Genomic DNA, 26,660 nt, shown 5'->3' with positions numbered 1-26,660 from the left:
CAGAAAGGTGATTCAGGCATTGAACCAGCCATAAAATCTCTGCCCTGCCTGAAATTTGTGCTTTCAGATCTGCTGTGTTGTCCTTGCTTTATTGTACAGTGAATGTGGTGCTGACAATTCTGCACACAAACTGGGAGCAAGTGTTCTGCTCCTGTGACAATCATTATACTGCCTGAAACCTCAGTCTGCTTGCTGCTCCCTTGCTCTTTGCAATGAGATTAGGTTTCATTCCTAGCTCTGAAGGTGTGTCTTCAAAACTTTGGTGCACATATCATGATGATACACGCATTTGTGTTAAAGCCTGTAGGAATACCTCTACAAATGGTGACAAAAGTTCTCCAGGACTATGCCATACCAGTTCTGTGAGCAAGATAAGGATTTTTCTTTCATAAGGGTTTCTAAGTAGCTTTTGAGCTCAGTCTTCACTGGTGGTTCATGGTTCTCAGCAGAGGCAGAGGTAATGGAAAGTGTTTTTGTATTGCATCTGTGTTCTTTCCTCACCAACTCCCCAGGGTAGTCAAGGATGAGTTCTGCTTCTACCATGAAAGCAAGCAGCCCTGCTTTGCCCAGGACTTTGCTCTCTGTGAAAGTTCCCCTTGGGGAAGTCCTGTCTTTAGAAGAGAACAAGTAGGTTCCAGTTGTGAGCTTTATCCTGCATCTGGCTTGGGGGTGAAGGAAAAGAAACCCTTCTCTGTGCCTTCTGGGAATTCTCCTTTGCACCATGGAAACCTTGATTAACCACCTGCTTTGTGTTGCTGGAAAGCTTTGTCTTTAACTGGGAAAATTTCAAGATGTAGAATTGTAAGCATTATTTGCTTAGTTTCTCCCTACCCTGGGTTGGAGTAGAGCCAGAGATAAGATGCTCTATTGAAACTTCAAACTGTTTGGATTTCACATAAGCTGGGGAGGGACTTTTTAGGGTGTCAGGTAGTGATAGGACTGGGGGGAATGGAATAAAACTAGAAATGGGTAGATTCAGATTGGATGTTAGGAAGAAGTTCTTCCCCATGAGGGTGGAGAGAGACTGGAACAGGTTGCCCAGGTGTCAGGTAGTGATAGGACTGGGGGGAATGGAGTAAAACTAGAAGTGGATAGATTCAGATTGGATGTTAGGAAGAAATTCTTCCCCATGAGGGTGGTGAGACACTGGCACAGGTTGCCCAGGGAGGTGGTGGAAGCCACCTGAAGGTTTTGAGGGCCCAGGCTGGATGTGGCTGTGAGCAACCTGCTGTAGTGTGAGGTGTCCCTGCCCATGGCAGGGGGGTTGGAACTGGATGAGCCTTGAGGTCCCTTCCAACCCTGACAGTTCTGTGATTATATAAAATTGGCAGTCAAGGTAAAAATATAAACTAAAAATTAGTTGATATCTTGTTTAGGTTTCTTCATGTCTGAAGTGATCTCCTTAATGACTGTTTTTCAGCACTGATTTTTCTGCATCACAAAAATTTGTGTAGAACTTTTGTTGTCTTTAAATTCCAGATGCACAAAAGACAGATTTTGGCCTTGAGAAAATCTGGGCGGGGGGGTTTTACCTACAGTCAGCAGTCTGACCTGTGAGAGCTGCTCTTTAAAGCTGATGCTTAACAAATGGTTTGTGCAAAAGCTGCTGCTGTACTGTATTGTCACAGGCTTGTGGATCATTTTCTCAGTGAACAGAACTGAAAACCACAAGATCAAGAGAAATTTCCATTATTATACAAATGTCTGGCACATGCCCAAACTGTGTGAGAGAGGAAGATTAACTTGTCTTGAGGATTGTTGAATATGAATAAGAAAACAATAGAAGTTATTAGGCAGGGGTGGGAGAGCAGGGGGGAATTCATATTCCCATTAGGTTTTCTCATCCAAACCAGAAAAACTTTGCATTTTCCTTACAGTGCCACAGTCTGAGTAGGCTCTTTAAAAGCACATAAAATAATTTCTGCCACTCATTCATAAACCTCCCCATCTGTGAAGCCTTTATTCAGAGAAACCTACCTGCTCAAATGCTTGCTGTAGTTCATTAAAGGCTCCCATTTGTACTCATAAAGGCTCATTCATTGCCCTGAATAATATATGTGGTATACTGAAAGAGAACCAACTCTGGCTTTTACAATCTAAATTAAGCCACTTTGTCTAATCAGGAAGCAGCATCTTGTTTCTAACTAGGCCATAAGCCCCAAGGCTCTTGTATGTGTGCATTTATATATTTATTTATTGCCAACTTGTCCTACAAGGATCTGAAAGCCAAGCCAACCAAGCTAAGTTGTTCACCTTTTCCTGCCTGCTTAGAAAGACTGAAGCAAGCAGGGGCACATCTGTAGTGAAGCAAATACCCTGCCCATGGACTAACTCTGAAACGCAGCTGGATGATCTCCTGTCCTTTTCTTGGTCCCACCATCTCATGGTGAGACTTCATCTCTATTCCACATGGCTCTTGCAAATGCCCATGATTAATAACTACCATGATTCATTAGCCTGTGCTGTTGCCATTGTTGCCCCAGTGGGAACATTGGCTGTCTGGGGATAGCCCATGATTACTCTGCCTTGTGGAGCAGTAAGATGCTTTCACTCTAATGTGCTGTCCATGTTTTAGCATAAAATAATATTAAGGCAGCCACATAATGGAACCATCTGAAGATCCATTTTATTAAGCACTGAAAGAAAATGATTCTCTGTGTGTGTGTGTGTGTTTGCATGTGCAAAGGAAACATAAACAGCAAATCCTTTTCACCAGAAACACAATTCCAGTAAGCCTCTCATGGAAAGAGGCTGTATTGAGTTATAGTTCTTTGGATTTGAGGTTGAAAAAAAATACTCTGTAGCCAATACCTTCCCTGGTACAATTAACTTACTCAAATTCCATATGGCCTATTCAAAGTAGGAAAAAATAGGAAACAAAAGTGGGGTTATTGTATTTATTCCATTTTGTGGGTATTTGTTTTAAATGCAATCTACCTTCAAGTACAGAGCTGTAGTGCTCTTAAAAGATTGCTGTTTCGAGTTCCTTCACATACCTTAGCAGAGCATGTAACCTTTTTACATTATATGATCAACTTTTTGACAGTGCAGGGCCAGCACAGCTAATGGAATAATAGCCTGCAGGGTCCAGCTAAATGATATACAGAATATAATCAACCTTTGTGATGACTATTCAAAAGTAATCCCTTTAGCTTTCAACTGCAACATATATTTCAACCAGGCAAAGCCGTATGAAGAAAATCTCTGCAGACCCCACTGATACAATATGGCCTTCATATCCCTACAGTGTGTTTGCTGCTCACAGTGAGTTTTAAATTTAAGGTAATGGCTACTGTATATTCATGTGAGCATGGAACAATACCTTTGATTTGTTGGGGAAATGTTACATGAGCTACCAAGGGCCCCATTCAGTAAACTTTGACACAACCCTTATATATGGTTTACTGCTTATTCGAAATGGAATATGCCTGATAAAAATGCTTTGCATGCCCAAATTGTACAAATTCATTAATCTTTATATTCATAAAATCTCCCAGTACAACTGCCTCCATTGTGAGTGAACCCAGTCAGGATAACTCTCTCCATTCTGAGTGAACCCAGTCAGGATAACTCTCTCCATTCCGAGTGAACCCAGTCAGGATAACTCTCTCCATTCTGAGTGAACCCAATCAGGATAACTCTCTCCATTCTGACTGAACCCAATGAGGATAACTCTCTCCGTTCTGAGTGAACCCAGTCAGGATAACTCTCTCCATTCCGAGTGAACCCAGTCAGGATAACTCTCTCCATTCTGAGTGAACCCAATCAGGATAACTCTCTCCATTCTGAGTGACCCAGTCAGGATAACTCTCTCCATTCAGAGTGAACCCAATCAGGATAACTCTCTCCATTCCGAGTGAACCCAGTCAGGATAACTCTCTCCATTCCGAGTGAACCCAGTCAGGATAACTCTCTCCATTCCGAGTGAACCCAGTCAGGATAACTCTCTCCATTCTGAGTGAACCCAGTCAGGATAACTCTCTCCATTCCGAGTGAACCCAGTCAGGATAACTCTCTCCATTCCGAGTGAACCCAGTCAGGATAACTCTCTCCATTCCGAGTGAACCCAGTCAGGATAACTCTCTCCATTCGAGTGAACCCAGTCAGGATAACTCTCTCCATTCCGAGTGAACCCAGTCAGGATAACTCTCTCCATTCCGAGTGAACCCAGTCAGGATAACTCTCTCCATTCGAGTGAACCCAGTCAGGATAACTCTCTCCATTCCGAGTGAACCCAGTCAGGATAACTCTCTCCATTCGAGTGACCCAGTCAGGATAACTCTCTCCATTCCGAGTGAACCCAGTCAGGATAACTCTCTCCATTCCGAGTGAACCCAGTCAGGATAACTCTCTCCATTCTGAGTGACCCAGTCAGGATAACTCTCTCCATTCTGAGTGAACCCAGTCAGGATAACTCTCTCCATTCTGAGTGACCCAGTCAGGATAACTCTCTCCATTCCGAGTGAACCCAGTCAGGATAACTCTCTCCATTCTGAGTGAACCCAGTCAGGACAACTCTCTCCATTCGAGTGAACCCAGTCAGGATAACTCTCTCCATTCCGAGTGAACCCAGTCAGGATAACTCTCTCCATTCCGAGTGAACCCAGTCAGGATAACTCTCTCCATTCCGAGTGAACCCAGTCAGGATAACTCTCTCCATTCCGAGTGAACCCAGTCAGGATAACTCTCTCCATTCCGAGTGAACCCAGTCAGGATAACTCTCTCCATTCTGAGTGAACCCAGTCAGGATAACTCTCTCCATTCCGAGTGAACCCAGTCAGGATAACTCTCTCCATTCCGAGTGAACCCAGTCAGGATAACTCTCTCCATTCTGAGTGAACCCAGTCAGGATAACTCTCTCCATTCCGAGTGAACCCAGTCAGGATAACTCTCTCCATTCCGAGTGAACCCAGTCAGGATAACTCTCTCCATTCTGAGTGACCCAGTCAGGATAACTCTCTCCATTCCGAGTGAACCCAGTCAGGATAACTCTCTCCATTCCGAGTGAACCCAGTCAGGATAACTCTCTCCATTACGAGTGAACCCAGTCAGGATAACTCTCTCCATTCTGAGTGACCCAGTCAGGATAACTCTCTCCATTCCGAGTGAACCCAGTCAGGATAACTCTCTCCATTCCGAGTGAACCCAGTCAGGATAACTCTCTCCATTCTGAGTGAACCCAGTCAGGACAACTCTCTCCATTCCGAGTGAACCCAATCAGGATAACTCTCTCCATTCTGAGTGAACCCAATCAGGATAACTCTCTCCATTCCGAGTGAACCCAGTCAGGATAACTCTCTCCATTCCGAGTGAACCCAGTCAGGATAACTCTCTCCATTCCGAGTGAACCCAGTCAGGATAACTCTCTCCATTCCGAGTGACCCAGTCAGGATAACTCTCTCCATTCCGAGTGAACCCAGTCAGGATAACTCTCTCCATTCCGAGTGAACCCAGTCAGGATAACTCTCTCCATTCTGAGTGAACCCAGTCAGGATAACTCTCTCCATTCCGAGTGAACCCAGTCAGGATAACTCTCTCCATTCCGAGTGAACCCAGTCAGGATAACTCTCTCCATTCTGAGTGAACCCAGTCAGGATAACTCTCTCCATTCCGAGTGAACCCAGTCAGGATAACTCTCTCCATTCCGAGTGAACCCAGTCAGGATAACTCTCTCCATTCCGAGTGAACCCAGTCAGGATAACTCTCTCCATTCCGAGTGAACCCAGTCAGGATAACTCTCTCCATTCTGAGTGACCCCAGTCAGGATAACTCTCTCCATTCCGAGTGAACCCAGTCAGGATAACTCTCTCCATTCTGAGTGAGCCCAGTCAGGATAACTCTCTCCATTCCGAGTGAACCCAATCAGGATAACTCTCTCCATTCTGAGTGACCCCAGTCAGGATAACTCTCTCCATTCCGAGTGAACCCAGTCAGGATAACTCTCTCCATTCCGAGTGAACCCAGTCAGGATAACTCTCTCCATTCCGAGTGAACCCAGTCAGGATAACTCCCTCCATTCCGAGTGAACCCAGTCAGGATAACTCTCTCCATTCAGAGTGAACCCAGTCAGGATAACTCTCTCCATTCTGAGTGACCCCATTCAGGATAACTCTCTCCATTCCGAGTGAACCCAGTCAGGATAACTCTCTCCATTCCGAGTGAACCCAGTCAGGATAACTCTCTCCATTCTGAGTGAACCCAGTCAGGATAACTCTCTCCATTCCGAGTGAACCCAGTCAGGATAACTCTCTCCATTCCGAGTGAACCCAGTCAGGATAACTCTCTCCATTCCGAGTGAGCCCAGTCAGGATAACTCTCTCCATTCCGAGTGAACCCAGTCAGGATAACTCTCTCCATTCCGAGTGAACCCAGTCAGGATAACTCTCTCCATTCTGAGTGACCCCAGTCAGGATAACTCTCTCCATTCCGAGTGAGCCCAGTCAGGATAACTCTCTCCATTCTGAGTGACCCCAGTCAGGATAACTCTCTCCATTCCGAGTGACCCCAGTCAGGATAACTCTCTCCATTCCGAGTGAACCCAGTCAGGATAACTCTCTCCATTCCGAGTGACCCCAGTCAGGATAACTCTCTCCATTCTGAGTGACCCCAGTCAGGATAACTCTCTCCATTCTGAGTGAACCCAGTCAGGGTACATGACTGAACATGTAGAACCAACCTGCTTTTAAAAATAAAAGCACTGCATGCATTTTGGGTTGGACTTGGTGATCTGAAAGGTCTTTTCCAACCATAGCAATTCTCTGTGTGATTCTGTGAATTTTCGTTTATCGAGGCAGAGGGGGAAAAAAAAAAAAAAAAGTAGGAAGATCTCATGCAAGTGTGGGACATGCATTGTTGTTGGGGGACATATCCTGCTTTATCTTTATTCCTACTTCATTGCATCATTCTACAGATTACATAACTGAAAACAGCTGCATGACCTTTAAAACTGCAAGCAGTTTTGAGATGACAGTAATGGCTTCTATCTCATCAGCTGCATTATGCCAACACCATAATCCAAACCATGGGGAGGGTGCAAAGAGCATGCTGAGACAGTCTTGCTCCTCTCTCTCCCTTTTTTGTAGCAAAAAATACAATATTGGCTACTAATGAATTCTGAATGTGTGGAATTAATTGGACTGAAGGAAAACAGATGTAATGCAAATGCTGCATTGCCTTCTCCTGCTGCTTTTACAGGTACAAAATAACAAGAGTTACCAGCAGTTGGAGATATCCTCTTGTTTGCATTCATGTACCTAAATCCAGGCTAAAATATATCAGCACTGTCTTGTTTGAGGCCTTGAATTCTAGGATTTTGTGCCACTCAAGCAAGTGAGCTAAGAGCAGGAGAAGGTGTGGGGTTTTCTCCTGTTTTTGGCCATGTCACTTCTTGAGCCTGCAGAACAGCAAGGTATCCTCAGCATCTTGCAGCAAGGAGTTCCAAGGATGAGTTGGTGTGGTGGGCTGAAATTAGCTCCCAGCTAATTTGGAGAAACTACCCCTAAAATAAATCATCAGACCAGCTCAGTTTGGGATGGAAGCAAAGGAAGCTCTATTTACAAGCAAACTACAATCTAGAAATATGAAATGCAAGGAATATGTACAAATATACAATAGATGTACTATATATATATATATATATATATATATAATTTATAAACAACACAGAAACTCTTCAGACAGATCCATCCAGGGGGAACCATTCACCTCCTCCCCCACTCCCTCCCTCCTTCCTGTTACCTCACACAGTAGTCAAAACAGAGATACCCTTGGCAAGGCCATGAGAGAGAGAGAAATTGCAAGCAGAAACCACAGAAGAAGAAAAGAGAGCAAGAACTGTTTATGCCACCACTCCATATCCCCATTAGCAAGCCAATGAATTCTATAGAGCTTATCATTATTTTTCTTTCGTATCCAATGGTAATAATTTTACTTTCAGCCTTTGCAGCTAGGAACCAAGCTGAAGTTCCCCCTTCACACTGTAACTGTTGGCAATGCACAGTGAGCCCCTTCCCTTGTCTTCAAGCCCCCCACTCACTGCTTTCAGCATACCCTTCCTCATTCTTTAATTGGAAGAGAGAGTGAAAAAGGGTTTCTGGGTCACCTTCTGCACTCTACTTTCATTCTTGTTTTTGTCATCTCCAAAATACTGCCTTTGGGTTGTTTTCAAAGCTGCCCAAAACAACAGTCCTCTTATGAGGACTGAAGATGAGCCAGCAGTGTGCCCAGGTGGCCAAGAAAGCCAAAGGCATCCTGGCTGGGATCAGCAATGCTGTGTCCAGCAGGAGCAGGGAGGGGATTGTCCCCTGGGACTCAGCTCTGGGGAAACCACACCTTGAATATTGTGTCTCGTTTTGGGCTCCTCAGTCCCAGAGAGATGTGGAGGTGCTGGAGCCAGGGCAGAGGAGGGCAAGGAAGCTGTGAAGGGCCTGGAGAATAAATCTGATGAAGAGAGACTGAAGGAGCTGGGGATGGTTAGTTTAAAACAGAGGAGGCTGATGGAGACCTCATTGCTGTCTACAATTACCTGAAAGGAGGTTGTGGAGAGGCTGATGCTGGTCTCTCCTCACAGGTAATTAGTGATAGAACAAGAGGGAATGGCCTCAAGCTATGAGGGTAGGTTTAGACTGGGAATTAGGAAAGGTTTTTCCCCCAGCAAGAGTGGTCAGGCACTGGAATGTGCTGCCCAGGGAGGTGGTGGAGTCCCCAGCCCTGGAGGTGTTTGCAGGTGGTTTGGATGTGGTGCTTGGGGCTATGGTTTGGGGGTGACCCTTGCAGAGCAGGGTCAGTGGTTGGACTTGGGGATCCTGAGGGGCTGTTCCAACCTGAATGTATCTGTGATTCTGAGAGGACTCCTGAGATTCTCTGCTCTCTGAATTTCTGGAATCTCGTGGCTAGAGCAGCAAAGGGATTATCCATTCATCACCCAATGGCTCCTGAATCAGGGGTACTGCAACAAGCTTGTGGAGCTTTTTTGTGTAGTTCTTCTTTAATGAAGTCCAACATTCTCTGAACAGCAGGAAATTTGGATTTGAGTGCTTTCCCTTTGCATGGGACACAGGGACACAGCTATTGCCTGGTTCATTTTATCATCCTTTGAGAGAAAGCTGGCTACAATTCCTGTCTTGTCTGGAGTTAATGAGCATTTTAGCTTGGGAGGTGTGGCTTGCCTTCTTTTGCATGACTTTTGTTTCACTTGTGTAGTTATGCAGTGTAAAAGACCAGCAGCTCTGCTTGGCTTTCTCCTGTAACAGCCTTTAGATGTAAACACCTACAACTGGCAGCTCTCTTCTGGCTGCACTGAAAATTCAACAAGACAGTTTTAATTATGTTTTATCAACAGCAGTCGTAATATGTCAGGAACATCCTATTATGATTAATTATATTTACATACTATTAATGCATATTAATATTTATCTCAGCACTTTGCACAGCACAATAAGATAGAAGGAGAATGCTTGATGGTGTGATCTGTGGTGGTGTATATGGATTAGCATCATGAATATGAGATGCTTTTATTGTTCACAAATAGCACAGGCCAAACAGGGTTCCATCAGTTATCCTTGATATCCTTCATCTTTGTTAGGAAGGTACAACTGTTAATCAGACAGTAATAGCTTGGTGTCCAAGTGTAAAGGCAAAAGGCCAAAAGGTGCATGAGAAAACAATAATTTCTGCTGTAATTCCCCATCTAGCCCAATCCCCCTGCTAATGCAGGGTCACTTAGATCAGGTTACAGAGGAACATGTCCAGGCAGGCTTTGAAAATCTCCAGATGAGACCTTGCAACAGCTCTGGGCAGCCTGCTCCAGTGCTCCATCACCCTCAAACTAAAGAAGTGACACCATTTTTTGTGTATTTGCTTGCAAATATAGAATTTACCATACATACCTGATCACAGTTTGCATTGCAGGCATTGGAACAAGCTGCCCAGGGAGTCACCATCCCTGGAGGTGTTCAAAAAACTTGTAGACGTGGCAGTCTGGGACATGGTTTGGTGGTGTTGGGTTGGTGGTTGGACTTGATGATCTTAGAGGTCTTTTCCAATATTAATTAACTAATTCTGTGACTGAGTCACCCACCTGTGCTGCACCCCTTTTGCAACAATGAACTTCCACTGGGAATGGAAGTGACACTACACTGGTGTAAAGCTGGGGTGTGGCAAAGTAGCTCAGACCCTTTGTTAGCACCTCTGAACTGAGTGAGGCTCTCAGCCTCTTCACAGTCTTTGAGTTCCTAAGCTGAGCTGAGGAGCTACAGACTGTGCAGCAGGGAGCAGAGCCCCTTGTACTCTATTAGCTTTTATTACATTTTTATTTTACACGTGGTCTGCTAGTAAAGGAATTTCCATTGATGGACTTTAGGTATGGTTTCAGAAAATGTCACCTGGAATAACTACATTCATAGACTCCTTCAATGTTTTGGACTGGAAAGAACCTTTAAAGGTCACCTACTCCATCCCAAACTACATTGTTAAATACAGAGTAAACCACAACTGTAGACATTACCTTCATACAGAATGAGGCTTCATGTCCAGAATGAGACTTCATGTCCAGAATGAGACTTCATGTCTCATTCTGGACATGAGCAGGCAGTGTGAGCTTGCAGCACACAAGGCAAATCACATCCTGGACTGCATCAAAAGATGCATTGCCAGCAGATCCAGAGAGGTGATTCTGATACTTTGCTCTGGTAAGACCTCACCTGGAGTACTGTGTACAGGTCTGGAGCCCTCAATATAGGAAGGACCTGGAACTGATGGAGCAGGTCCAGAGGAGGGCCACGAGAATGCTCAGGGGGTTGAAGCCCCTCAGCTACAAGGACAGGCTGAGGGAGCTGGGGGTGTTCAGTCTGGACAAGAGGAGGCTCCAGGGAGACCTAATATCAACCTCCCAGCACCTGAAGGAGGCCTACAGGAAGGATGGAGAGAGTCTGTTTGCAAAGGCCTGCAGGATGAGGGGCAATGGCTTCAAACTAGAGAAGAGCAGATTTAGATTGGAAGAAGTTCTTTACTCTGAGGGTGGTGGAACACTGGGACAGGTTGCCCAGGGAGGTGGTTGAGGCTCCTTCTCTAGAGATATTCAAGGTGAGGCTTGACAAGGCTCTGGGCAGCCTGATCTAGTTGGGTATGTCCCCTGCAGGGACTGGATGAGCTTTGAAGTTCCCTTCTGGCCTGGACCATTCTATGATACCTTAAGCTAATTCTCAGATATTCTCCATAGGTTTACTCATCCTACTCTGACATTCATATGACTCTGGATGAAGCCCTAGTTAGCAATCACACTTCATAAAGCCCATGATGTGATAAAGCATAAATTTTATTGAGTCTTGAGCAGTCCAGTGGTTTGCATCTGTTGCAAACACTGCACCAGCAGAGACACTGCTTTGAGTGCTATTTATCATCTCCACCAGAGCTGTATTAATGTATTTATTTGAGACATGGATTTCATTAGGATGCCATATGACCACCATTAGCATTGCTGTGACTGACAGACCAAGTCCAGTTTTAGGCATTACAGTGCAACGAGGTGGTGACAAACTGAGGAGTAGTCAGCCAAGGATTATCCAGAGGTCAGGAAATGTGAAGTCCCTTCAAATACTGAAGAGGCTCCATTTGCTTAGGCTCTAAAAGAGAAGATCAGAGCAAGGAAAATAGTTTCTCAAGCCAAAAGGAATGATTATAAAAGAGCATGGTGTTCCTTTTGCTCTTTATGTAGAACAAGAGAAAAATCAGCTTAATTTGCAATAAATATTTATCTTAAGTCTTAGGGAACAAATTGAGCTGTAGGATTGTGATGCATTGGAACAGAGAGATGAGGGGTGTTGTGCAAAGACCTTTGTCAGAAGCCTTTGAGAACAGACTTGACAAAACAATCCCAGGGATGGACTAGACATATGTGCACTTTCTTCATTTGAGGAGGTGAATCCCCCAGGGATGGTATGGTTGCAGCTAGGCAGAAAAAGGTAATCTGCTGGAGAGCAAAGCACTAGGAGGTGGCAGTTTGGTGTGGGAAGGAACAAGGCTGAGCATTACAGATCATGGGAGCAAAACAAGCATGTGGCTCTCCAAAGCTGCAAAGTTAAGCTACAGCCTCCCAGTGCTGCTATTAGAAGGACCCCACTGAGAGGTGGCAGCTTTGCTTACCCAACCTCCTCACCCTGCTCTTGCTCTTTCCCCTTCTTCCCCTGGATACTCGTCTTGCTGCCTGCCGTCTTTCAGTGCTGTCTTTGCCATCACCTTCTCCCAAATGCATCTTGCTTGTTGGATCTCCAGCTGGACCTATCCTGCAAAACCAGCCTGTTTGAGAACTGCTTCAGGGGGGCAAAGGAAATGGAATTCCCTGGATATAAACTCCAGCACAGGAGGTTCCACCTCAACATGAGGAGGAACTACTTCACTGGGAGTGTCACAGAGCACTGGAACAGGCTGCCCAGAGAGGTTGTGGAGTCTCCTTCTCTGGAGACTTTCAAGATCCATCTGGATGTGTTCCTGTGTGACCTGCACCAGATTCTGCTCTGGCGGGGGGGGTGGACTTGACAATCTTCAAAAGTCCCTTCTAACCCCTAACATCCTCTGATCCTGTGATCCTGTCAATTCTGTATTTCTAGGAGTATTTCTTATGTGGGTCACCTCTGACTTGTCTGAGATTTCCTTCTTTTGTGACCTTTTTTTTTCCTGCATTACATGTTTTTCAAATAAACCTTGGAGGCTCTTTTACAAATGTTGTTAAGTCTAAAGCACTAACTCGCTTCTTTTCTTTTTTCTCTTTTTTCCTTTCTTTTCTTTTCTTTTCTTTTCTTTTTCTTTTTTTTCTTTTCTTTTCTTTTTTCTTTTCTTTTCTTTTTTTCTCTTTTCTTTTCTTTTCTTTTCTTTTTTCTTTTCTTTTCTTTTCTTTTCTTTTCTTTTCTTTTCTTTTCTTTTCTTTTCTTTTCTTTTCTTTTCTTTTCTTTTCTTTTCTTTTCTTTTCTTTTCTTTTCTTTTCTTTTCTTTTCTTTTCCTTTCTTTTCCTTTCTTTTCTTTTTCCTTCCCTCTTTTCTTCTCTTCTCTTTTCTTTTCCTTTCTTTTCCTTTCTTTTCTTTTTCCTTCTCTCTTCTCTTCTCTTCTCTTCTCTTCTCTTCTCTTCTCTTCTCTCCTCTTCTCTTCTCTTCTCTTCTCTTCTCTTCTCTTCTCTTCTCTTCTCTTCTCTTCTCTTCTCTTCTCTTCTCTTCTCTTCTCTTCTCTTCTCTTCTCTCTCTCTCTCTCTCCTCTCCTCTCCTCTCCTCTCCTCTCCTCTCTTGTCTTCTGTTCTCTTCTCTTCTGTCTTCTATTCTCTTCTCTTCTCTTCTCTCCTCTCCTCTCCTCTCCTCTCCTCTCCTCTCTTGTCTTCTGTTCTCTTCTCTTCTGTCTTCTCTTCTCTTCTCTTCTCTTCTCTTCTCTTCTCTTCTCTTCTCTTCTCTTCTCTCCTCTCCTCTCCTCTCCTCTCTTGTCTTCTGTTCTCTTCTCTTCTGTCTTCTCTTCTCTTCTCTTCTCTTCTCTTTTTTCTTCTTTTCTTTTCACAGCAGAACTTGATAAAGAAAACAGTGCTGCAACCCCCCCATGAGCCTCTTCCAAAGACACCAGCTCTAGATCCTTCCTGGTACAGTATTTGCTCTGCATCCATAATCCAATGGGTTGGATTTACAAAAACTCATTTGAATCAAAATTTTACCTGATTTTGACCTGCAATTGCACATCATTTCTGCTTTACTTTGTCAAACATCAACATTTTCCCTGCTCATAAACACACAGAATCATACTTCCTTCAGATTTTTGGTTTTTAGTTGTTTTCCCAGTTTTAGAATTTAGTTGCCTTTGATCATGTAATTGCTTTTCAATCTGCAGAAATAAGCCTTTGAGATAGAAACAACTCTGTTAAGCAGATGATGAGCCCAAATGTGAAACATGTTGATGTCAAAGTAGATGTGTAAGCTTACACCACTTATTTTATTTGCTGTTTTTCAGCAGAAGCTGATAGAAGTATAATGAGTACAAGAAGATCCTTGAAGAGTCATGCAACAAACTAGGAATTTTGATAGGGAATTTGTCAATTAAATGGAAGCACAGTGCTGCAGTGTTAATATCTGAGAGCTCCAAGTCCTTTCAAGACTGAAGTGTGGCTTCAACAAAAATAGCTGGTGTCAGTGAAATAAATGCAAAAGAAAAAGAGCAGTACAAGATAGAAAGTTTGTATTTGTGCCCCTGATTCTTGTTGTCTTCTAAAGTGTCAAGATCCTCCTGCTGAGGTATTAACCATCCTTTGTGTCTATTGAATGTAAATCCATGAAGGTTTCCAAATCAGCTAGTGACAGGACAAGAGGGTATGGTATGAAACTGTGCCCTCAGGGGAGGTTTAGGTTGGATATTAGGAAGCACTTCCTCACAAAAGGGCTGATTGGGCACTGGGATGGACTGCCCAGGGAGGTGGTGGAGTCACCATCACTGAAGGTCTTCAAGAAAAGCTTGGATGTGGCACTTGGTGGCATGGTTTAGCTGATGTTGTGGTGTGGGGTCATAGGCTGGACTTGATGATCTCAGAGGTCTTTTCCAGCCTCAATGATTCTGTGATTCTGTGATTCTGTGAAGTTGCAAGACCAAGTTCTAAGTGTCTCTGGAGAGCTTTCTTTAAATCCCTCTCAGAAAAAAAATAATCATAGAATGCATCAGGTTGGAAGGGACACTCAAAGGTCATCTTGATCAACCCCCTGCAGTAAGCATTGACATCCCCAAATAGATCAGGTTGCTCAGGGCCCATCAAGTTGGACCTTGAATGTCTTCAGGGATGGGGCTTCTACCACCTAACTTGGTGTCATCTGCAATGTATATATAAATATAAAAAAATAACATGAACCAAGCAAACATTCTAGAAAAGCAAATTATCCAGGGTTCAAGGGCAGGTTTCTGAATCATTAAGGGTTTATTAGCCTCACATCCATTTCTGCAGAAACTGAGCATTCTGTATGGATGTCCAGGCAGTTATTGTGCAATTAAACTAAACAGCATCCAGGAGCATCACTAATGTTTGCCAGTCTGCCCTTGTTACTAAGTGACAGCCTTGGTGGGAAAAGCCATCACAAATTAATCCTCTGGAGCATCAGCTCTCACATACTTTTTAAAGATACTTTTTAAGTCATAGAGCTTTTAATAAAAATCAGGGAGCTTTTGTCATAGAATCACAGAATTGTTAGGGTTGGAAGGGACCTCAAGGCTCAGCCAGTCCCAACCCCCCTGCCATGGGCAGGGACACCTCACACCACAGCAGGTTGCTCACAGCCACATCCAGCCTGGCTGCAAAAACCTCCAGGGATGAAGCTTCCACCACCTCCTGGGCAACCTGTTCCAGTGTCTCACCACCCTCCTGGGGAAGAATTTCTTCCTGATATCCAATCTGAATCTCCCCATTTCTAGTTTTGTTCCATTCCCCCTAGTCCTATTGCTACCTGACATCCTAAAAATTCCCTCCCCAGCTTTCTTGTAGCCCCCTTCAGATCCTGGAAGGCCACAAGAAGCTCTCCTTGGAGCCTTCTCTCTTCTCCAGATTGAACCCCAACTCTTTCAGTCTGTCTCCATAGCAGAGGAGCTCCAGCATTCTGATCATCCTCGTGGTCCTTCTCTGGACACATTCCAGCACCTCCAGATCCTTCTTGTAGTGGAAGCTCCAGAACTGGGTGCAGTACTCCAGGTGGGGTCTCACCAGAGCAGAGTAGAGAAGGAGATCCTATAATAATGTAAATGCAAGTTGTGTTCTTCAGAGTCAGGAAGCTTCAGGAAAAAATAGTCTTTATTGAGCTAAAGATACCTGCCTCCCATCCCAGGAAGGATTTGGCCTGTCTGTCTGATAGAAACAGGTGATCTTCTCCTTGCAGGCTTTTTCAGCAGGAAAACAAAGACTTTGCTTTCCCCTTCAATTTAACAGGGCAAGGAGGTTAGGCAGAAAGTTGTTCCATGCATCATACTTTGGACATACCCTGAAATAAACCTCTGAGCAATCAGAGCTCCCTGGGTCATGGGCTGGCCTCGGGGTAACACCTTGCATGACCCAGCTGAAAGCACAGTGCTTGGCTGCAGCATCGACTCAGTACTTCTTCAGAAGAAAAATCACCACTTACTGAATTACTACTGCTTCTTGCTCTACTTTGGTGAGCTTTTGCCAGCCATAGTCCTGCTTCTAAGATCTGCTGAGATCAGAGCTCAGATTAGTGTAATGGAACTTTTGTCCTTTGTCTCTTTACATGAGAGATGCTCTCATTTCTTTAAGGAGCTGTTGATATGGAACAGAATTATTCTCTGCTCTGCCTGCTTCATTATCATTGCAATCCTCCCTCCAAGTTTTTTCCAGAAAGCCTCTAATCCCCTGACCCTAAAGACTTTGCAATCAGAAAGGAGGGCTCATGAGGGAGTGTGAATTGCAGTTACAAGGGGTTTTTTTTCTGTGCTTGGAGAAATTAAAGGCATAGCTAACTTTAATGAAGTTAGGAAAGGAGGTAAATCAATCAAGCCTATAATGCCAGCTGCCTGTCTCCAAACAAAGACTTGTCCAACATGTGTAGCAGATTAATCTCTGAGTGGTGCTGAAGTGTAATATTGATGTCTCTCAAACCTACAGGTAGGTGCCTAAGGTAAGTGAGACTGGCACTTTAGGCTGCTTTTTGAACAGGGCTTTAGCAGGTGGATGTACCAGATGGTATTGACCAAAAAAATCATAGCAGAGGGGAAGGTTGGGCCTCAGAGAGGATTCTGTTTAGAATAACAAAAAGCATGTTTTCTGCCCAGGAGTAAGGCATATCTTGTTAAGTGTGATGACAGATAAGGTATTTCACCTATGAAGCCATTCAGAAAATTAATGTTTGAGGCACAGGAAGGTCATTGCCATTCTGGGAGGGATCCATCCACCTCTAAACAGGCCATCCAAATGTAGACTAAGATCTACACTATATAATAGGTGGAATAAATGACATTGATAATAGGCATTACTAAAGCCACAGTGTAGTTTTCTGCTAGGGAAAAAAGTAGGATGTAACTGGAAGAAACATGTAACAATGCAAGAAATAGGGTAAAGTCTGAAGCTATCACACATGAAGTAAGAACTCAGCAGCCTTCAGAAGTTCAGGGTTGCTCAAAGCTTCATCCAAGCCTGAATTAATTCCTGTGTGACCTGGTATAGGTAATCCTGCTCTGGCAGGGGTACTAGACTGGGTGATCCTTCGAGGTCCCTTCCAGCCCCTGACATTCTGTGATTCAACCTGCTCTAGTGGGAAGTGTCCCTGCCCAGGACAGGGGGCTTGGAACTAGCTGATCTTTAAGGTCCCTTCCAACTCAAGCCATTCTATGATTCTGTGACTTTGTCCTGAGATTCAGTCAGCTATTTCTGAAGATGGCTCCTACAAAGAAGAGAATGAGGATGAATTTCCACTGAAGCATAGATGAAACTTACTGCAAAATAATTTCTTTTGGTTACTAGCATTGCAAAGTCCTTGAGAAGGTGCACTGTGTGACAACCAACAGAAAATGCTGTCTGTTGGAGCTTAAACTAAGCATGGAAGAATTTTGGCAGACCCCATTAGCACAGTCTTATCTCACAGTAATATTCCAAACTGGATAAAGATTATGTAGGACTGAAGCTTCAAATCCCAAAACATCTCTTGTCATGATCTGCAAAAGGACAAGTAAGTTTGCTGCTCTGCTGCAAGGTGCCAGGTTTTGGACTTGCAATAGCTGGATCAGTTTGGCAATCTAACAAATAAGGATTTTGGGGGGGGAGGAAGGGAGGCTGGTTACAGTTGCCATTAGAGTATAATCTAATCCTAAATATTGGGTCTGCTTTGGTTTCAGGTTGCTAGTGCTTCCTCTTCGTGTAGATAAATGCCAGCCAGCTTCCTTCATGTGGCTGCTGGGCCATGAGTAAGGAAGGAGTGAACCTCCTCCCCTTTTCAGCTTCTCTTCCTGAGAAGGATCACAATGAAATAGTTGAGTCTGGAGAGCTCAGACTTGCTTGATCTTTTCCAGCCTTGCTTTCATCCTCCCACAAAGGTTGTGGTGGCTCCTGGCTCTTACTGGTGGCCAGACAGTTGTTGTCAAACAACCAGACTTGATGCAAGGTGTCCCTGCTCCTGAGCCAGGGGTTGGACTTTAGGACATGGTTTAGTGGGCATGGTGGTGTTGGGTTGATGGTTAGACTTGACAATCTTTTCCAACCTTAATGGTTCTATGATTTTGAAAGGTCCTTTCCAACCCAGCTGTTCTGTTATTCTGTTACTTGCTGATGGAAATTCAAACTGCCTTAAATATTCAGCTTTGAGGAGGAATTATTTGGGGTTTGGGGGTTTCTTTGTTTGTTTGTTTGTTTGTTTGTTTTCCAAAACTGTGACTTTTTTGACAGCAGAACTTCATAGTGTCTCTTGCCACACCTATGCTTAACAGAAATAGAATGCTTGTGCTGTCTCTGAAGATGAACAAATAAATATGTTGATGATTCTTTCCCTGTGTGAGTCTTCTTTTGACCCAGGCATACATGTCACTGAAGGATGGTGATGAGCATGAAGGAGCCCAGCAGCTGTGGCTGGAAAGCAGAGGAAACCTTAGGAAATAAACTCTTCCTTCTAAGCATTAATCTCAACAGGCGAGAAAGCCATTTAGCAACCACAGTCCCCTGTCCCCATCCCTGCTGAAAAAGTAAGTTTGCTTCACTGAGGTTAAAGTCACCTCTTTGTTTCACTGCCACATGAAAGACAATGAAGAGCAGCAAGAGCAGCTTTGAACCCCAGCTAACTTGGGCAGGATCTGCAGGGCTGCCCACAGCCCTACCTGGAGTCTTTGGGAGCTGAGGGTGTGCAGCCCCACAAGGATTGCTCAGCTCTTTGTAGGGTCACAGCAAGGGACAGGGGAAAGCCTCAAGTGACACCAGCTGTACCCATTCTCCAGTTCAGCTCTGCAGCTTGGCCACCAGCAGTTTGGGTAGACAGGAAACCAATGGACAGCAGAATCTTAGTAGTACAGGAAAAACCCAAAAGCTGCTAACTCAACCATCCTGGGAGGAGTATCATAGTATCACAGTGTATCAGAGGTTGGAAGGGACTTCAAGAGATCATCAGGTCCAACCCCTCTGCCAAAGCAGATCACTTAGGGAGTGTCTGTCAGCAGCCTTTGAGATAGCAGAGTTTGCTGTCACTATCCCCTGGGATTTTGCTCCGTCTTTTTTGCTCTGGAGCCTTCCCTCATTGCTAACCTGTCTACCTGCTGAATGAGGGCTGGATACAGATGAGAAGTAAAGATGATGAGCTATTAAACTTGGCTGCAAACAGCTGATCTGTAGAAGTCCTGTTACTCTCTCAAGAAAAACAAAGGTGCCTAAGCCTAGAATATCCCTGATCTCTGCACACCAGCCTGCTGCTAAAATGCCTTCCAAACTCTGCCCTTCAAAAACTCAAACCTTCGTCTCCAAGCCTGGCTGTGGGGCACGTTAGGGGATCTGTATATCAGAGCATCCCAATCAGCTGGAACCTGGCAGTGCTTTCACCCAGTACCATCCACAACTGCCTCTCCATTAATTCTCTCAGCCTGGAAGCACCCTGATGTCTCCTTAATAGGGGTTAGCATTATTTATAGCAATTTACAGGTGTGCTGCTAAAAGCTTGAACTGTAAATCACCTCAAATGCTGTTCCATGATGAAGTGCCTCTACATTATTTAACAAATTGTCCCAACATGACTGAACAATGCAGAATGGGAAAACTTGCCACAGAAATGCAGTGTGGAAAAGGCCACAGTACCACTGTGTTTAGCTTAGATTTGGAACTGCAGTCGATATTCTTCTGGCAGTTTTGTGCTCCAGGAGTGTTTTCCGCTTCAGACAAGTGGAGTGCTTCTGACCTGAGGGTGTCATGGGGCAATGGGATGACTAATAAGTGTGACACTCTTCTGCAGCTGGTGTTTGGCTTAAAAAAAAGAAAAAAAAAAAAAAAGATCAGGCTGCATGCGTGTGTTTTATTTACAGCTTACTGCCTGGAGTGCACAGTAGCAACGTTGTTTTACAGTGTCTGAGAGTGATTCTGCCTCAGTAGAAAGAAGATTGAGGTGTGATGAAATGCCAGCCAGCAGTGCCTACAGATACCTCAAAATAAAGAACTACACATGTTCTGGAATGTTGGTCTATTATATTTGACCTTAATCTGAGCACAGTGTTTTCCCAGACCAAGGAAAGGCTTCTCGTTCTGCAGGGTGGAACAGCACCTCCTTCCTAGGTAGCCTGGGCTGAAAATGAACCTCATTAATTGCTATATTTGTCCTTTCTCTTGTACTTGGAGGGGGTTTTCCTCCTTCAGAATGCAGAGTACCATTATGTGGTAAAGAGCTTCTGTTTTAATTTACTTGAGCAAGGCCCAAGGACAGATTGTGATGCCTAAAACACACACGTGGTGGAGATCTCACTGGGTGACATCTGGTGCAAAACCTACCAGAGCAGCCCAGTACGAGCAACCAGTCCAGCTGCTGTGCTCACAAACAACCATGGGAGAATTTGGAAGGGGAAGGGAGGGAAGAATGGTGTCAGTGCATCCTTCCCAAGGATTCAGGGTTTGGAGGTGTATGAATCCAAGATCCTTTTCTAAAGATGAGAACTCAATAGCCCTGGCAGTGCCTGTGTTGGTTTTTAAAGAGCAACTATTTTTCTCTTTTTTAATTTAGCCTTTTGAATTCTCTCAGCTTATATCTTAACATCAGCCAGAGCTTTCTTAAGATGAAGTCCAAGACCTTCTAAAACTGCTGGTGAGGACGTCACCACAGTGTCACTACAAAAATGAAGCATCAGTTCCCATGTGGCTAACAGGGTGCTTTGTGTTCACGTGTCCACGTGCAGGAGGTCCAACATAATTAAAAGCCTTTCTCAGACAGCACAGCCACATTCAGCTGCATCAGAAGGGTGAGAACCATTGCCACAGAAGTGCCCTGGGGGGCAGAAAAGGCTGAACGTGTTACCCCAGGTGTTGAAGTGTCTACCTGAGCAGCATCTCTTTCACAGATGGCTCAGTCATGGGTAGGAGCCTGGTTTCCTCAGGAGGAAAGTTTGTCCCTGTCTGCTTGTCCCTCTGCCTGTGCCTCCCCCAGCCTCAAACTGCTTTTAAAACTGTTTTAAGCCCAATTCAAGCTGAAGGAACAGACAGGGAAAGGGCTTAGCTGTAAATCTATCCCCACAGATTCTGTGCAGCGAAGCAGCTGACAGAGGGCACAGACCCCATGTGTGTCCCACACACAAGGGAAAAGGCAGAAAATCACACACATGCCAGAGAGCCTGCCCCAGGCAAGAGGTTTATTAATGCTCCATCCTCAGGAAAAGCATCAGTCAGAGTTTGGACCTCATTTAACACCAGGGAGCCCAACCAAGAGACCCAAATCCAAGGGAAGCTGGCTCTTACCATTCCACTGCCACTCTCTTTCCCCTCTGAGGCTGAGTTTGAAAAACAGCTGCTGTGCTGCTGCTAGGGAAGTGAACCACTTCTTCCTGTAGCTCAAGGTGAGTAGGTGTTTCACTGGACATTTCATATTCCCAGCACCCTGGCAGTAAAATATTTAAGCACCTTTTTTTGGAGGTGCTGTCAGGTGGGACAGAGTCTCCCCTGGCAGGAGATTTCTTTACGGTTCCTCATTCATCCCAAACTTCTCTGTTTTCCTATGCTATAAGGTGGGGTAGCAACACATCCCTGCCTCCTTGTACTGGTTTTGCTGGGACAGAATCCCAGGCCAGCCATGGGCTGCAGGCCATTAACAGTTCTGAGTCAGCCAGGACAGCTGACCTGAGTTGGCTACAGCTGTGTCCCAGACCATGAGTACAAAAGGGGAAATTTGCTGAGCATGGGGAAGGTTTGTGCTCAGGTTTCTCCTGATCTTCTGTCTTCTCCCAAGGACTGCTTTCCTATTTCTTGTGCTTGCTGTACCTTCACTAGGCTGAGTAGAGCTTTATATAGTTTAATTTGGTATTGTTACCAGTTTTGTTGTTTCATTAAATCCATTTTCATTTCAGCCCATGGATCTTCTCTCTTGATTTCTCTGATGACTATCAGGTAATGGAGCAACTGATGGATTTATACAAGCTAAACACAGATGCTCCTGGAGATATTCTAGGGACCAGTATGATAAATACCATGAAGCACTCTGATGCTAGAAGAGAAAGGGACAGAAAGCACTAAATTGCCATAAAGACCCAGAAGAAAAAAAAAAAAAACATTAAAAATAAACTCTAGGGGATAAAAAAAAAATCCTTACAAATACTAAAAAAGACAGCCACTCCATTTTCCATTGGGACAGAATGTTAAATACACTGCCACACACTCCCAGTGGGGTTTTCTCTTTTCTGCATGCTCTCCTCCATGTGTTGTCACTGCTATGGCAGTTTAATCTCCCCTTCTACTCCACTGGGATGAGATCCTACCTGGAGTACTGTGTCCAGTTCTGGAGCCCCTATTATAAGAAGGCTCTGGAGGTGCTGGAAGGCATCCAGAGAAGGGCCACAAGGATGATCAGAGGGCTGGAGCTCCTCTGCTATGGAGACAGACTGAGAGAGTTGGGGATGTTCAGTCTGGAGAAGAGAAGGCTTCAAGGAGACCTTCTTGTGGCCTTGCAGTATCTGAAGGGGGCTACAAGAAAGCAGGGGAGGGACTTTTTAGGGTATCAAGGAGTGATAGGACTGGGGGAATGGAGCAAAACTAGAAAAGGGTAGATTCAGATTGGATGTTAGGAAGAAATTTTTTCCCATGAGGGTGGTGAGACACTGGCACAATTTTTCCAGGGAGGTGGTGGAAGCCTCATCCCTGCTGCAGCCAGGCTGGATGTGGCTGTGAGCAACCTGCTCTAGTGTGAGGTGTCCCTGCTCATGGCAGGAGGGTTGGAGCTGGCTGATCCTTGAGGTCCCTTCCAACCCTAACAATGCTATGATTCTATAACCCTGCAAGAGGAATCCTGCAGCACATGTAGGCATTGAGGGTTTGGACTGTGTGTTTTCCTTCACAGAGCGCTGCTGCCTTGGCACTGGGAACCTTGTCAGTGATGTTTTGAAAAAAAAAAAAAAAAAAAAAAGGAGGGAATGAAAATGTCATCTACATAAATATGCCACGAGAAGTTTAGTCTTTGGATCAAAGTGCTCAAAACGACACAGCTTTGAAACAGAAAGGTAGGAATCAAAATTACACATCCCTGCATATCAGCTCGGGTGCCAGCTGTTTAGCTGAGGTGTACACGCCGTGGCTGATTAAATGAAAACATTTTAACAGCTGTCTAAAACAGCAAAACCTTCTCCCCATCTTCTCCAGGTTGCCTGGTGCTTCATCCCCGTGGGCTGCCCAGGTGAATAGCTGCTAGGTCCAGCTTCTGCTTGACTCTGTCCTTGCTCTGGCATACAGAGCTGTTCACGGCTCATCCGTGGGAGCAATAGATCCTTGGCAAGGTGCAGAGCAAGTCCTGGTGCTGCTGACTCCCAGACCTGTGTCTGGGCAAGTGCCCATCAGCTGGCTGGCTCCAGGCCAAACTATTCAGTGAGCTCAATGTAATGCTGGCTAATTCAGGGGGACAAAGCAGCTCAGCAGGTTGAAGGGAGAGGCACTGACTCATGTATCCAAATGAAACACAGCCCTATGCCCCTAGCAGAGAAGAGGCTTTATGAAGAGGGAAAAAAGCTTTAAATAACTGGTGGCTGGTCTCTGGTGGCTGCATCCCTGCCAGTCTGCAGAACCAGCTGGGAACCATTCTCCAGCCCTGGGGCCAAGTGGCACTGCATGACTGCTAATTCCCCTCCTCCCCAAAACCATGTGGGCACAGCCCCACTGCCTGTCTGGAGCAGGTACTGTCCCCAGGCCGTGGCCATTGCCGGGGGGCACTGGCCAGCACAGTGGGGCAGAGAAACAGGGACTGGCTAGGTCACCCCTCCACCACCCCCAGCACACTGCTGGCATCCACCTTGAGTCTTCCTATGGATAGAAACTGAAGGGAAAAGTACTTTAAATTGCAGTCAGGCAAGGAGGGTAGTGGGAAGCAGGCAGCCTCCCTGGCTGTGTCAGTGGAGCTGCAGTACTTAGCGAGGGAATCTTAGCCAAGCCTGCCCGTGGTGATGCCCCCTTCTCCAGGAAGGACCAGAGGAAAGGGTTGTAGCCATCACCTGTATGTAATCAGGGCACCAAGCTTCTCCATTCACAGCATTTTTAAAGGTGCTGCCTTTTAAGAACATATTGTTAAAGAACCTGTATTTCTCCAATGAAGAGGGGTCAGGAAAGAGACTGCAACTGAGGATATAAAAACTGTTTCAAAAAGTAACACCTGCTTTTTTGGGTGTGGTGTTGGTTTGGTTTGGTTTGGGTTTGGTTGGGATTATTTTTGTTGTTGGTTGGGTGGGGTTTTTTGTTTGTTTTGGTTGTTTTAAATTGTTTTTGAGGGTTTTGGTGTTTGGGGTTTTTTGCATAGCATCTGGCAAAATAAGGCAAGAAATTGAGCTGCTTTTCCTTTGGTTAGAAACTGCGACTGCTACCAAAAAAAATGTTGTGATAGTCATAAGAGGAGGTTTTTCTATGGTTTTCCCTCCCATCTGACATGGGCTTACTTGCCCAGCTATGTTTGACATGTTTTTTAATGGCTTTGCTAAATACAGACAAGGCAATCTCCCTGTAAAGGGTCCCCCCTCCCCCCAGACAAAACGTGGTCTCCATATTAAGTTCATCCCACCTACTTCTACAGCTTTCCCTCCAAAATCATGTGGTGTCACAGGCAGAAGAAAAGTGAGCAGTGAGCGAATGGGTAAGGAAGGGCTTTCCACCACACAGTGAGCCCTCTTCAAATCCAGCAGGCCATGCATGTATGCTCACACAGGCCCTGCAAGGACTCAGTCCCCAAATGCCACGTGCAGATGGATAAGGAAAGCACACACCAGCCACATGTGCAGCAGCGTGCTGCTGTGCTCCATCTCCTGTGTGCTCCTGGAGGCAATAACTACAGGCACATCTGCAGGTATGATTAAATGCATCAGCATCAGGCCTTCTGTGGCCCTTTGTGTCTTGTACTTTTGCCCACCCAGGGTAATGCTTTCACTTATGGTCCTGAAAGTATTTTTCTCTTCCTCTGCCCAGAGAGCATCTGGGGCCAGCACAGTGGTGGTGGCTCTGGGAGGGGGCTCACGTTGGCAGTGATGACTCTGTGATCTGCAATTGTGTCCAGCTCTTCAGGAACAGCCTTTCCTGATATGGCAGCCAGGGCTGTATGTACCCTGCCCCACACAGATGGGATACCCCCAGCACGCTCACTGCCCAAGAGGTGGGGAGGACTCGGATGAGCTGTGGCTACTTACACATCCTGCTCCTGGCTAGAGAGGAGGTGAATGTTTCCATGGCCGGCAGCATGTCCCTGGGATGATGCCACGATGTAGATACCCCTTTGCTACAGGCCGGAGAGACAGTTAGAGCCCTTGGTGGGGGTATCTGTGCAAGGGGGTTGTTGAGCTGCAGTGGCATTTGAAAGGCTGCACCTGTTCCCCACCTCACCATGCAGCCCCCCCCTGCCCTCAACCCGACCCATTCGATCTGGGGTGCTTCCCGTTTGCAAAGGGGCCTCTCTCAGAGCTGAGAATTCCCTTCTGCGGGGGAGGGAATTGCCGAACCCCTCCCCACCGCTGCCTAAGTGCTGCCGGAGCAGCGGGTGTCTCTGCCTGGGGCCACGGGGGCTGGCACTGCGGAGCTCTCTGCCACTTCCCCGGGGGGGAGGACACCGGCCCTGCCGCACGGCTGTCACCGCCACCTCCTCGCCGTTATTTACATCCGTCTTTAGCACTCTAATTACCCGCTTTATTGCTTTCGCCTGGGGGAAGCCCGGGGACAGCGGCGCAGGGGAGGACCCTCCCCGCAATACCCCTGCCGCTCTCCACTCTGCACTGCCGTGGGGAGGGAAAGGGGGGTACACACAGAGCTCAGCCGGGATTTCCTCCTCCCCGCCGGGTTTTCAGCAGGATTTCGGGCGGGGAGGGGCGGAGCAGGTCTCTGGAGGCGGACGGGACCCGCCGCTGCATAGGGCCGGGGGAGTCCCGGAGAAACCTGACGGTGAGCTCCCCGCAGCCCAGCCTCTTGGGTCGGCTTCGTCGTTTTGCACCAGCGCAGCGGAGGAACAAACTGACAGAATAGATGGATTTCCATCTGAGCAAAGGAGGTAATTTATTGGCCTTTATGCTCTTCGATGGAGGGGGAGAGACGGCGGCATCGCCTCTGCGCATCATGCAGCAGCTTTGCTCCGCTTTAGCCAAAAGAAATGTGTTCCATCCGGCACCCTGCTGCCGGGAGTGCCCCATGCCCCAGCCCGAGCCCGAGCCCACACAACAGCCCCCCGGTGCAGTGCCCGGCCAGGACCCCTCGCCAAGGTAAGGGGCTGGAAATGCAGGTTCCGCAGCCCTGGGGGGAGCTCCAGCCTCCCACCCCGCTCCTCCAGGTTGTCCGCAGCTCACTTGCTCTTCCAAACTCATCTAAATTACATCAATAACAGAGCGCACTCTTTAATGAGCTCTCAACTTTAAAGACTTGAAGGATATTAACAAGCCGCTTGACAAATGGTGCTTAGAAGCACATTAAAGACGCTGCTAATGGAGCGCATAATGACGGCTAATTTTCGATCAGATATAAATTAGAGCCC

The 26,660-nt window shown here is 45.8% G+C and overlaps 1 protein-coding gene across 1 annotated transcript in view; it reads left to right on the top strand.

The window, feature by feature from the left end:
• The window catches only part of TTC29 (tetratricopeptide repeat domain 29), a 159,591-nt gene extending 133,404 nt beyond the window's left edge, over window positions 1-26,187 (top strand). The window contains exon 10 of the mRNA XM_054392242.1: window positions 25,589-26,187. Coding sequence (XP_054248217.1) covers window positions 25,589-26,187 — 599 coding nt within the window. The remainder of the gene's footprint in view (window positions 1-25,588) is intronic.
• Window positions 26,188-26,660: the final 473 nt, after the last annotated feature.

Source organism: Indicator indicator, chromosome 25 (assembly GCF_027791375.1).
Source record: "Indicator indicator isolate 239-I01 chromosome 25, UM_Iind_1.1, whole genome shotgun sequence".
NCBI classification, from domain to species: Eukaryota; Metazoa; Chordata; class Aves; order Piciformes; family Indicatoridae; genus Indicator; species Indicator indicator.
The sequence above is the reverse complement of the archived record's forward strand: the minus strand, read 5'-3'. Positions and strand labels throughout refer to the sequence as shown.